Source organism: Capsicum annuum, chromosome 3, assembly GCF_002878395.1.
Source record: "Capsicum annuum cultivar UCD-10X-F1 chromosome 3, UCD10Xv1.1, whole genome shotgun sequence".
Taxonomy (NCBI): Eukaryota; Viridiplantae; Streptophyta; class Magnoliopsida; order Solanales; family Solanaceae; genus Capsicum; species Capsicum annuum.
The window spans coordinates 19,209,775-19,223,669 of NC_061113.1; the positions used below are offsets into that span (position 1 = coordinate 19,209,775).

General features: G+C 22.1%; 1 protein-coding gene across 1 annotated transcript; it reads left to right on the forward strand.

The window, feature by feature from the left end:
• On the forward strand, window positions 1-528 carry LOC107865768 (inactive protein RESTRICTED TEV MOVEMENT 1-like). Its single transcript, XM_016711954.2, has one exon. It carries the CDS (start codon window positions 16-18, stop codon window positions 526-528), a length of 513 nt encoding a protein of 170 aa, XP_016567440.1. The 5' UTR covers window positions 1-15.
• The last annotated feature ends 13,367 nt before the right edge of the window (window positions 529-13,895 follow it).

The following is a 13,895-nucleotide window of genomic DNA, read 5'->3' on the forward strand; positions in this document are numbered from 1 at the left end:
GAAGCAAGTGAGAATATGAATATGATTAAAGTTGGCCCAGCGGGAGGAAGTGGTGGAACCATTTGGGATGAAAAGGGACGAGACCAAGTTGCTGGGATTGTTGTTACCTACAAGGAATACTCAGTTCACGCACTTCAGTTCCTGTTTTATGAAAATGGCAACTTAGTTCTGTCAAACAAGCACGGGGATCATCGCTGTGAAAACTTCCGTGCAGTTCTGTTTGATTATTCATCAGAGTTCATTACTTCCATAAGCGGTTGTTTCAAAAAATCGTATGATTTTACAAAGCTGAAAAGTATAAGTTTTGGAACCAACAAGGGTTCCTATGGACCATTTGGGTCTACCGCTACTTCAACTGATGACATGGACTTCAACTTTAAGCTAGGAAATCATCGTCTTTTTGGTGGTTTTCATGGTAGCAAAACCGACTATGGCGTTGAGAGTATTGGGATCTATGTGAAGCCCATCACGAAAGATCCTCAAGTTAAGGCTGAAAAAAGTTTACTACCACCCAGCATACGAATTTGAGAATTCAACTCTTATGCCTACTTATGGTTTTACTTTTGCACAGTCGATCTACAGCTTGGTGCTTGGTCATTATGTAAAGCTTTATCTGTTTGAGTTTGATATGATTTTGACAAAAGGTTAATGGTTGATGGAAAAGCTTAAATAGCTTGTTTGGATGGTTGTTACCTATTGTATTGTATTGTATTGTATTGTATGGTTGAATATAATGTTTGTTTTGTGTTAAGTTTTATTGTATTATATGGTTAAATTTATTGCTATGATACAAACTAACACTGAAAGTTGCTATTTTATGTGATGATAAATCTGTTGTGATTGTGATGTTGCCTTATTTGTCCCTCCATTTTATTATTTAATAATTTTATTTTATCTTTTTATCCTTTATATATATTTTTTTTTGTAAGAGTTTTAAGTTTTGTGCGCTGTGAATGTCAATGTACAAAATATAGTATACTATCAAGTAAAGTCTTTGTTACAAGATCTCTTCATCTTTCCTTGAAGTTGTCATTCCTTCTTTATGTTGTCTTATTTAATGTGGCTATTGTGATGGTTTTGATGTATATATGGCAACCCGTATGGATCCTGCATGAAGCTCGGAAGACGATAAGGAATGTGGACCTACTAGTATCTTGTGCAAGTCTGTTACGTTTTGTACTCTAACGCGTTCATGTAAAACAGGAAAATAAAGAAAAATTTTAAAGCCTAAACTACAACTGCTATCCTTTTTGAGTTTTCTCTAAGCAAGTGTTTGCTGCTATGGATGGTGCAGAAGTTTGTTGCTGTGATTTATGACCTTTGGATCATAAGTAATGGGAGTATATTTCAGGGCAAAAGCACAGATACAACTTCTCCATTGTATGTTACTTAATTTTTGTATTTGTGTAAGGGCTAACAATGCTATGACTTGAGTTTTAATACTTTGCACCTAAGGTGCTCGGATTCCTAAGATGTTGCTCTTTTCATTTCGGATCTGTCAATTTGTGAGGGCTTGTGACCAATGCCAGCAGAAGAAAAGAAAAAAAAAAAAAAAAAGAAGATTGCTCAAATTATATATATAAAGTACTTTATTATTTTAAGTGAAAAGCAAATTAAATGCAGTAGATTAGTTTATAGTTGTTTTTCCTCGTTTTTAATCTGTTGTTTAGTTTTGTTTTATCATGGAATGTAAGAAAATAAAATAAAAAATTAATAAAAAAAAAATTAGTCTGATGGTCTCAAACTAATGATGGATAGAATGTATTAATTGGCTAGATCTATATATATATAAAAGCAAAATTAAAAGAAGACAAGATGCCATATGGCAGCACAATAGAAAGCCACGTGTCAGTTTTTAAGACAAAATTATGAATATTGTAATAAAAAATTTGAATTAAAATATAAGATATTTGTATTTAAAAATATTGATTTTATTTAAAAAATTATCATTAACTTAAAATTAGGAACATAAGCTTATCCCTTTCAAATATAATTTAAAATATATTCAAATATTGATTAAAAATAAAATATTAATCTAAATAATAATAATAATAATAATAATAATTAGTAGTAGAAGTTTACCAAGAAAAAAATAGTAGAAGAATCCGCAATACGTGAGATATAATAATAATAACAATAATAATAATGATAATATAAGGTTTTAAGAAATTAGTTTTTAATAAAAATTGATAAAAGAGTACAAAAAGGACAAACATATCAAAAACAATAATTAGTAGAGGTTTACCAAGAAAAAAATAGTAGAAGAAGCAGCAATACATGGGATATAATAATAATCTCTATATATATATATAAAAGCAAAACTAAAAGAAGACAAGATGCACATGGCTGCACAATAGAAAGCCACGTGCCAGTTTTTAGGACAAGGTTATGAACATTGTAATAAAAATTTGAATTAAAATATAAGATATTTGTATTTAAAAATATTGATTTTATTTTTTAAAAAATATCATTAGCTTGAAATTAGGAACATAAGCTTATCCCTTTCAAATCCTTTCAAATATAATTTAAAATATATTCAAATATTAATTAAAAATAAAATATTAACCTAAATAATAATAATAATAATAATAATAATAATAATAATAATAATAATAATAACAATAATAATAATTAGTAAAAGTTTACCAAGAAAAAAATATAGAAGAAACAGCAATACGTGAGGTATAATAATAATAACAACAATAATAATAATAATATAAGATTTTAAAAAATTAATATTTTTAATAAAAAATGATAAAAGAGAACAAAAAGGAAAAACATATCAAAAAAAAAAATTAGTAGAAGTTTACCAAGAAAAAAATAGTAGAAGCAACAATACGTGGGATAATAATAATAATAATAATAATAAAATAATAAAAATAATAATAATAATAATAATAATTAAAAATAATAATAATCTATATATATAAAAGCAAAACTAAAATAAGACATGATGCCACATCGCAGCACAATAGAAAGCCACGTGTCAATTTTTAGGACAAGGTCATGAACATTGTAATAAAAAATTTGAATTAAAATATAAGATATTTGTATTTTAAAATATTGATTTTATTTAAAAAATTATCATTAGCTTGAAATTAGGAACATAAGCTTATCTCTTTCAAATCCCTTTCAAATATAATTTAAAATATATTCAAATATTAAATAAAAAATAAAATATTAACCTAAATAATAATAATAATAATAATAATAACAATTAGTAGAAGTTTACCAAGAAAAAAATAGTAGAAGAAGCCGCAATGCGTGAGATATAATAATAATAACAATAATAATAATAATATAAGATTTTAAGAAATTAATATTTTTAATACAAATGATAAAAGAGAACAAAAAGAAAAAAACATGTCAAAAATAATAATTAGTAGAAGTTTACCAAGAAAAAAATAGTAGAAGAAGAAGCAACACGTGGGATATAATAATAATCTATCTATATATAATAAAGCAAAAAAGTTTGCATAAAAATAAAATAATTATATAATTATTTATATATTTCAACTCTTTATATAAAAATAATTATAATTGACTCTTATGAATGAACACTATTATAATTATTTATATATTTCAACTCTTTATATATAATAAAGCAAAATGTTTGATGAATACTTTTGTATATGTTTATTCTATTATTTCATATTGTGATAAAAAAATAATTAGAATTGACTCCTATTAATGAACACTATTATAATTATTTATATATTTCACATTGTGGTAAAAAATAATTAAGTTTGCCTTCTATTTAATTAGTATATAGATTATTTCATAGATATGTAAAAATTTTAAAAATTCGACATAAAAATTTCGTCAATTGCTCCTAATTTCACTATCATTAGGAGTTATTCCACAATTTATATTCTAAATATATATTCCAATCAAGTTATAGGAGTAATTCCACAATCTGTATTCCAATTTCCAAATATATATTTCAATCAATCAAGTAATTTAAGAAGATCATCCATCAATTACTCCTAATTCCACTATCATTAGGAGTAATTCCACAATTTGTATTCCAAATAATATTTCAATCAAGCTATGGGAGTAATTCCACAATCTGTATCCAATTTTCAAATATATATTGCAATCAAACGATACTTCTAATTCCACAACTTGTATTTCAATTTTCAAATATATATTCCAATCAATCAAGTGATTTAAAAAGATCATACAAATGGTAGATGGATATGGTAAGTGAATTGTAGATTTCCTTACTCCCATGGATGAAAATTAGATGACTATGGTAAGTGAATCGTATATATAGTAAATCAAACCTTTACACTGCCAATCATTACCATATATGGCTATGGTAAGTGCTACTAAATTGTAATACAAGTAATCATGAGCCAGTAATTTATATGGAAAAGTAATATATTTTCATCATATATTCTGATCATAGTTGATTCTAGCTAATTTTGTAAAAAAAAATCATATAATCATAAAAGAAAATGCATATTTAACATAATTATTATTAGTTAAGATGAGTGTCATCTTGTGAACTAACTATTTGAATTCTTATAACAAAAAACTATCATTTCATAACAAAAAGCTATTTTGTTGATTCTTTAAATACTAAATATTATTTCATATTGTGGTAAAAACAATTAAGATTCATTTCTATTAGAGGAAAACTATTATGATTTAATATTATTTCGTTTAATGTTATTTCATATTGTGGTAAAAATATGGTAAAAATCAATTAACATTTAGTTCTATTAGATGAAAACTATTATGATTGTTCAACTATTTAATATTAAGAATAGTAGTTAATTATTTCATATATATATATATATATACACATACATACATACATACATACAATAAAGAAGAATAGTTTAGCCTATAATTAAGTCAAGTAACATCTTGAGAACTAGCCACTTGACATTTTGACAATAAAAAATTATTTTATAAATAATTAATTATTTTATATTTATTTTATATGGTGATAAAAAATAACTAAGTTTTATTTATATTGGATGAAAAATATTAAGAGTTAAGGAACATTAATATTGTAGATTTATTCAAAATTTTCATATTATGGTATATATAAATCAACTAAGTTTGATTAATATTGAATGAAAACTACAATTACGGAAAGAGAGATAATTATGTAATCAATTAAATATAAAAAATTACAGGAGATGTAGTGCACAAAAATAGAAAATTTTAAGTATTTACTTTTCAACAATTCTATATTAATCAGAATTAAAGCACAATATTTACATTTAAACGATTTATACTTGAGTTGTAGGTTAAGAATTATAAATTGCTAGTAAAATTATTAATTCGTATTAATTTTCCTTTATAGATAGACTTTTTTCAACATGTTAGGTTATTCTATAAAACATTTACTATATTGTCTATAATATTACCATAAAAAAATAATTTACATAACATAAAATCTCTTTTTGCCATATTAATGAATTTTTTAAAAAATATAAAAGGAAATGATTTATAGTAAATTTCAATCAATATCGATTATTTCCTTTTTTAGCTAGAAATGTTTTTGCTAATTCTACCTAAACAATTTATTATTAATTTATTGCTCAAAAATGGTAAATTGCTTACAAATTATAATCTCAATTAATTCTCTTTTATGTAGGGACTCTTTTTCACAAGTAAACAAACTTAGTCATTTAAATCACAGCCTTTTGCGTGACCAAATTATTTGATCTATTTATTTATTTTTACTTTGTTTAGATTTTTAAGTAAATATTAATGTGGAAAAGTTATTTCATATTTTAATTATATGAAAGTTATTAATTGATTAGCAGTCAAGCAACATATATGGTAAAATAATACTGTAATTAAGAGTCATTTCTATATAAAAATCTCTATGTAAAATATTATATATATATATGTGTGTGTGTGTGTGTGTGTGTGTGTGTGTGAATTCTAACTTCACAATATAAATCTATGAGATTATCTGAAGAAGAAAGCATAGAAACAAGAACTCGCTCGACTAAGGAGGAGGTTTTATTCAACTCTTAGTGTATTTCCACAGAAGAAAGAAAAGACCATTGTTGTGTACACATATGGTTCAATAGAGAATTAGTTTTGAACTTCTTGATTATTTTTCTCTGAATACTATTCGCTCACATACCCACTATCATATTCTATAATAATTTAATTATTGTAATATAGTTTCTTCTGCAATTTGTAAAAGGAAAAAAAAAAAGTTGATACTATTTGCTTAAGGATATGTCCTTTATTTTTTAATTTATTTCTGAGTAGTTGATGATTTCAAGATTATGAACCCAACTGATTTTATTTTCTTATTTAGTCTTACTATTTTTTTTTATCTTCCAATTAATAGTTGCATTTTCTTCCCTGTATTTTTCATTACTTCGATTTTGTTTACATTTTTAAAATTTTTATTATCGGTATGATTATTCATTAAACTTAACTGATACTACTTTGTTTTCCTATATAGTTTTTGAAAGAAATTGAGATACAAAAACCTAACATAATTACAAATTATTGAGTGTCATTTTGAGAAAAGGTGAATTTCCCTATTTGATTTCAAATGAGGTTGTGAATACGTGTGTATGTGTGTGTGTGTGTGTGTATATTGGTGAGATATTTATATACATGATAAAGTTGTATAGTCTAGCCTAAATTTAAGACAAATGGCATCTTAAGAACTATCTTCTTGAATTCTTACAACAAAAAACTATCATTTTATAACAAAAAAACTATTTTATTTATTATTTAAATATTTAATATTATTTCTTATTTCATATTTTGGTAAAAAATAACTAATATTTATTTCTATTGGGTGGAAGCTATTATGATTTCATACTATTTCATTTAATATCATTTCATATTGTGGTTAAAAAATAATTAAATTTCATTGCTATCGGATGAAAACCATTACGATTGTTCAAGTATTTCGTATTAAGATTAGTAGTTGATTATGTCACATTATTCTATGTTTTTATTGATTATTTATTTATTTAATATTATCTCACATTTCATATTGTGGTAAAAATAAATAATTGTTCAATTATTTCATATTAAGATTAGTAGTTAATTAATTTATGTTTTGTCGATTATTTATTTATTTCATAGCCTGTGTATGTTTAAAAAAAGTATGTAATGTTAGTTGTGCAATTACTTGACATATACGAAAAGACATATTGAGTAACTCAATATAACAGGGTAATCAATTACAATCAATAGACATAATTGGAAAATAAATATTTTAATTGAGATGAGAAATTTTTAGTATTAATGAAAGGATATAAAATTTTGAATTCAAATAAAACAAAAATACAAATTTTTTGAAAGATAGTTAAAAATAGATATTACTACTATATTGAGACAAGTTCAACTAATTAAACAATCTTTGTATGAATTTCACTAATTACATTTTTATATAATAGAAAATAGTTAATTGCCAATCTTGAAATAAATATTATCAAATGGGGAATATGATAATATAGATGTCACCAATATGGGTTGTGGTGCAGTGGATAGAGCTGCTCCACTCTTAACCAGAGGTTGAAGGTTTGACCCTGGGTATGGAGAAAATTCTGTTGGAAGCGCTGCCACCTGAATGGGCCCTGCAACACACAATCCGGATTAGTTGGGGCTCCAATGAGGGCACCGAACATCGGATGGAAAATAAAAAAAAATATAGATGTCATCCCTCAAAACATACAAACAATATAAATAATGATATCATATTTAAAAAATTATGATTTCATTACAACTGAGTAAATCAAGAAAGTATTACAAGAAAAAATTGTGAATTAATAATCAATTAGCAATCAAACAACTTATATGAAAAAAGTTTAATTGACATTTTTTAAAAAAATATTTCAACTTTAATCGCAAATAAGTTTGACCTATTTTTGTAAAACAATAAATGAATGAATATAAGAAACTCCGTAATTAGGAAAGAAAATAATTGTTACCTTATTTGAGTGATTAGAAAATTATAAATATAATTAAATAATCAATTGACTATAGTCAAATTATAATTTTATGAGAAATTTTTGAGAAATAAATCAGTAATTGAGAAAAAAATTAATTGTTACCTTTTTTAAATTATTCCCCAAATTATAAAGGTAACTAATATCAAATTAATATAATCAAACTATAAAAATATGAGAAATTTATGGGATTGAATTTTCGAAATGATAAAGGTAACTAATATCAATTGTTTCCGTTTTTGAGTCCTTTATGTAATTGTACATTAATTAAATATAATCAAGATAAAAAATTAGGACAGATTTACGGTAAGCATATATTTATAATATTAATAATAATTTTATTTTCATCAAATTAATCAGATTAAATTGATGTAAAAATCAGTTAATATTGAGAATTATTTTAATAGAAAATATATGCAAAGTTACGTAATTGATATACATATATTGAAACAAAAAACAACGAACATTGACTACTACTTTAACCATAAATATATTTTGAAATTTACAACATTAAATTTAAGGAACTTGAGTTTATATATTATGATTGTAAAATTGATTCTTATTAATTGAAACTAATTAGTTGATTGTGTAGACGTATTACAGTTATGTCGTACATTATTTATTTAATGGAAATACATATAATTAATTAACTTATTTTGTTCAATCTACTATGAACTTATTAATTCAAATGAAATAATTTTTAAATGGTAAGTTTGGACTATAAAAGAAAGGAGATTATTTTGTTGAAATTTTAAATTAATATGTATTAATCTATTTTAGTGGGGTATTAGTCTTCAACAAGATTTTCACATTTAAATGGAGTAATTGTATGGATTTAGCATCTTTTATGTATTAAAAAAAATAGGGCCAAAAAAATATAATGCCACAACATTTTTGGATTATTTAATTCATTTATCACGTTTTATAATATTGTTTATATCAATTCAGTGATGTTTATATGGAAAAGTTAAATTTTGAAAAAATAAATATCTTAAGTTTTATAATTTAAGTTAATTTGTGTACTAATTTTAAAAAGTTAATTTATAATTTACATTCTATTTTTATTATATGGAAAATTTGACCTACTAATTCAATAACACAAAAATATTGTCACACTTTTCTTCTCTCTCTTTCTCTCTCTCTCTCTCTCACTGTTATTGTTATTGATCATTAGCCTTATTGGTATTTATCAAGCTTTTCATTATGAATATGTAGAAATAAGAATTTTCAATAGTTTGCTAAATATTAATTCAAAATTTTCTTCATAAATTCTAGGCTTTAAATATAAAGGTTTCGACATAATAAGAATCACACATATTGATGAAATGTAATCAATATTTCAGAATGAGAGTTCAGCAGAAGAATATGCATATGAGAAGGTTGAACAATGTAATCACAATGTAACATAGGTTTGAAACAAGAAAATCATTTGTTGAAAATGATTTGAATTATTCATAGTGATTCTTCTTTCTTGAGAAAATTAAGTTTGTTAATTTTTTAATCTCTTTATAAAAATATAAATTTATACTATGAATAATATAATTTCTTGATTATATATTATTTTGAGGTCTTGCATAATTATGGTATAAAAATGATTGATTTTTTTATTTTATTAATCATTATTCAATATCATATTTTGGTATTGTAAAAGATCCGCATATTGAAGGACTATTGTCACTAATTAATAATGAGATGTCAAGCAGAAGAAACCTATGAGAAGGTCACTATATATTCTAACAATAAAGGTTTGAAGCAAGAAAATTATTTGTTAAAAATGATTTTAATAAGTTTTTTTTCTTGAGAAAAATTATTTTTCTTTTTTGAGAAAAATAAGTTTGTTACCTGAGTGATTTCTCTATCCAAATATAAATTTTCGTAATATAGTCTCACTAAATAATGAATCAATTGATAAAAAAAATATATTAATTTTTTTTACGTGAATGAAAAATAAAAATTTCAAGATCCTGCTTGAGATTATTATGATTTATTCGTTTAAAATTTTAAAAGATAAATTCTATCTTCTTTTTTTTAAAATATATTTAGTATTTTATGATCCTATTTTGACTTAAGTGTGAATGTTATAAATGGTATAACTAGAACGATAATATTTTTTATTTATACTTGGTCTCCTTTCAATATTCGTATATAGGTAAATATTTTTAATAAATTCAAATTGATTTTATCTATTTTTTTTTTCATTTTGAAGTAATTTATTATGAATTATTTGTTATGAACTATTCAAGAAACTTTAATTGATTGAAGATTTTGACTTACATTTCATTAGTTTATGTTGGCTTATCTATTGGTCAATAAATATTTTTTTATGATTTACTATTTGATAAATTTGTAAATCTAAATTATTTTTTTAAACTATCTATGTTTAATGATTACTTTTACTTAAATATTATCCGCACATCGTGTGGGTACTAATAATAGTATATATATAAAGGCAAAACTAAAAGAAGACAAGATGCTACATGGCAGTACAATAGAAAGCCACGTGCCAGTTTTTAGGACAAGGTTATGAATATTGTAATAAGAAATTTGAATTAAAATATAAGATATTTTGTATTTAAAAATATTGGCTTTATTTAAAAAATTATCATTAGCTTGAAATTAGGAACATAAGATTATCCCTTTCAAATATAATTTAAAATATATTCAAATTATAAATAAAAATAAAATATTAATCTAAATAATAATAATAATTAGTAGAAGTTTACCAAGAAAAAAATAGTAGAAGAAGCAACAATATGTGAGATATAATAACAATAACAATATTAATAATAATAATAATAATAGATTTTAAAAAATTAATATTTTTAATAAAAAATGATAAAAGAGAACAAAAAGGAAAAACATATAAAAAATAATAATTAGTAGAAGTTTACCAAGAAAAAATTAGTAGAAGAAGCAGCAATACGTGGGATATAATAATAATAATAATAATAATAATAATAATAATAGTAATAATAATAATAATAATAATAATATAAGTAAAAAATTAATATTTTTAATAAAAATGATAAAAGAGAATAAAAAGGTAAAAATATGAAAAAGTTAAAATAAATTGATATTAATATTTTAATATCGATAACATTAATTTGAAATATTCTATTTTATTACATTTTTTTTATTATAGAAAACACCTAATTGGTATCATTAATTTCAAATATATATTTTTTGCAAACTCAAAATATAGAATACTGTAAGATAATTATGACATTTTAGAGTCTTATCTTTTGAAGATTCTAAAAAATTTTAAAATATTGAATTTGAAATGCATTATTTTTTTTTTCTAAAAAAAAAATAAAGGAAATTCCATTCTCATTAGCTTGAAATTAAGAACATAAGCTTATCCCTTTCAAATCCTTTCAAATATAATTTAAAATATATTTAAATATTAAATAAAAAATAAAATATAAATATAAATATAAATAATAATAATAATAATAATTAGAAGTTTACCAAGAAAAAATAGTAGAAGAAGCAACAATACGTGGGATATAATAATAATAATAATAATAATAATAATAATAATAATGATAATAATAATAATAATAATAATAATATAAGATTTTAAAAAAAATAGTTTTAATGAAAAATGATAAAAGAGAACAAAAAGAGGAAAACATGTGAAAAAAGTTAAAATAAATTGATATTAAAATTTTAATATTGATAACATTAATTTGAAATATTCTATTTTATTACATTTATTTTTTCTTATAGAAAACACCTAATTGGTATCATTAATTTCAAGTATATATATTTTCCAAACTCAAAATATATAAACTATAAGATAATTATGACATTTTAGAGTCTTATCATTCTAAGATTCTAACAAATTTTAAAATCATGAATTTGAAATACATTATTTTTTTCTAAAAAAAGAAAAAGAAATTTCATGATCTTAAAAATAGAAACCTATAGTTAAAGAGTTCTAATAGACTTTTACTATTTCAAATTTATCTCTTTTAAAATATAAATGTTATAAAATATATTTAAATATAATGTATTTACATATTAATGAAAGATAAAATTTTTATCAAAATAACAATAATTAGTGATAGTAGTATTACGTAGGATATATTGAAGACGAAGTACTAATAATTAGTTGAAGAAGTAGTCGTACATATAATAATAATAATAATAATAATAATAATAATAATAATAATAATAATAATAATAATAATAATAATAATAATAATAATAATAATAGAGAAGTATTATATAAGATATAAATCAAATTAATTTACTTTTTTAAGAAAATCATAAAAGAGAAAAAAAAGGGAAAAACATATGGAAATGTTAAAATGAGTTAATACTATTATTTTAGAATCAATATCATTAATTTTAAATATTATTTTTTATTTATTTATTTTTATTATAGAAAACTCCTAATTGATATTATTAATTTGAAATATATTTTTTTTGCAAATCCTAAATATGTAAATTATAAGATAATCATGACATTTTAGAATCTTATCCTTCTAACAAATTGTTATCAACATTCAAATTTGAATTTGAACGTAATTTTAGCATGCATGAATATACAACTTTATATATATATATATATATATATATATATATACACACCTTCAGTGACACATATGTCTGTGTAAGCTTTCTTCTTCTCTATTTATTGTTAATTATTTTTAAATTTAAATTTTATTATCTCGAGAGAATATTCCGTGATCATTTCATTCACAAAAGTACTAATTAATCTTTCTTTACATTCTTTATACTATTTTGGTGCATACGTCGAAGGTCAGTTTGTTGTTTATTTTTTAAAGTTACTTTTAATTTTGATGTCTCTGCATATATAAAAATTTATAGCAATGATTAGTTTCTTTTATTCTTCTTTGATATCATTATATAAATATATTCTTTTTTTTATAAGTATAATTGCATTTATTTGTTCACGTTTTTTTTTTTTTTGGTGATTGCCCAAGTTATTTGCTTGAATCTCGATTTTTTCATTTGTCATATACTAATTCGATAATAAAATTTTTGACCTTTGGCTTCTTTTTTTTTTGTGAGTGCGCGCATATGCATGCTTTTATATTATATTATGTGAATTAGTTTAGACTATTATGATTTAAGATGAACATTGCCATAGCATAAGTAATAGTAATAGCATCCTTCTTTGTTCTGAATTAAATTAGAAGCTATATAAATTCAATAGAAATAATAAGATCCCATAATCTCAAAAAGTTTCACTTCTTTATTTTATTTAATAAATTATGTTTAAAATATTCTCTTTTGTTCTTGAAAACTTTAATCTTAAAATATATCTATATTTAAATTTGAGTTAATCAGCAAAATTTTTATATTGAAATGATTTAAAAAAATTAATTGAAAACTTAATATTCAAAATTTATATTTAATACTAAACAATTTTAAGGTGGTTACAAAATTCTATTATTTTGTGGAAGTTTTAAACTTCAAATATACTTTTTGTAGGAGTTGTATTAAAGGCAATAATAACTATCTATGTTATACACAAATTTGCACCAACAAAAAAAATAGACTTTTTATTTGTAACAACAAAATACAAGTTTTTATATCTTTTTTTTTTTTTTTTACTTTATTTGAAAATTAGTTGTGCTTTTGTGAATGTTTCTAAATATTTACTTTCTTTTAATCTTTTATATAATTGTTCAACTTTAAATAAACATTAAATTTTTAAAAAATAATTATTAGGTATCTATTCTTATCAATTACGCGATTTCTTGCTGCCAAAATGAATATTGTTTGAGTCATCTAATTCAAAAACACATTTAAACAAAGTGGTAATATTTTAATAAAAAATCTTTGTGAATTATGTTTGATTAATATTTTTTTAATGCAATTTACAAAAGTGATTAAAAAAATTATAGGTAATATTGCTCATCAAATTTCTATAAATAAATAACTATTAAGGTATGTTATCATGATTATTTAGCT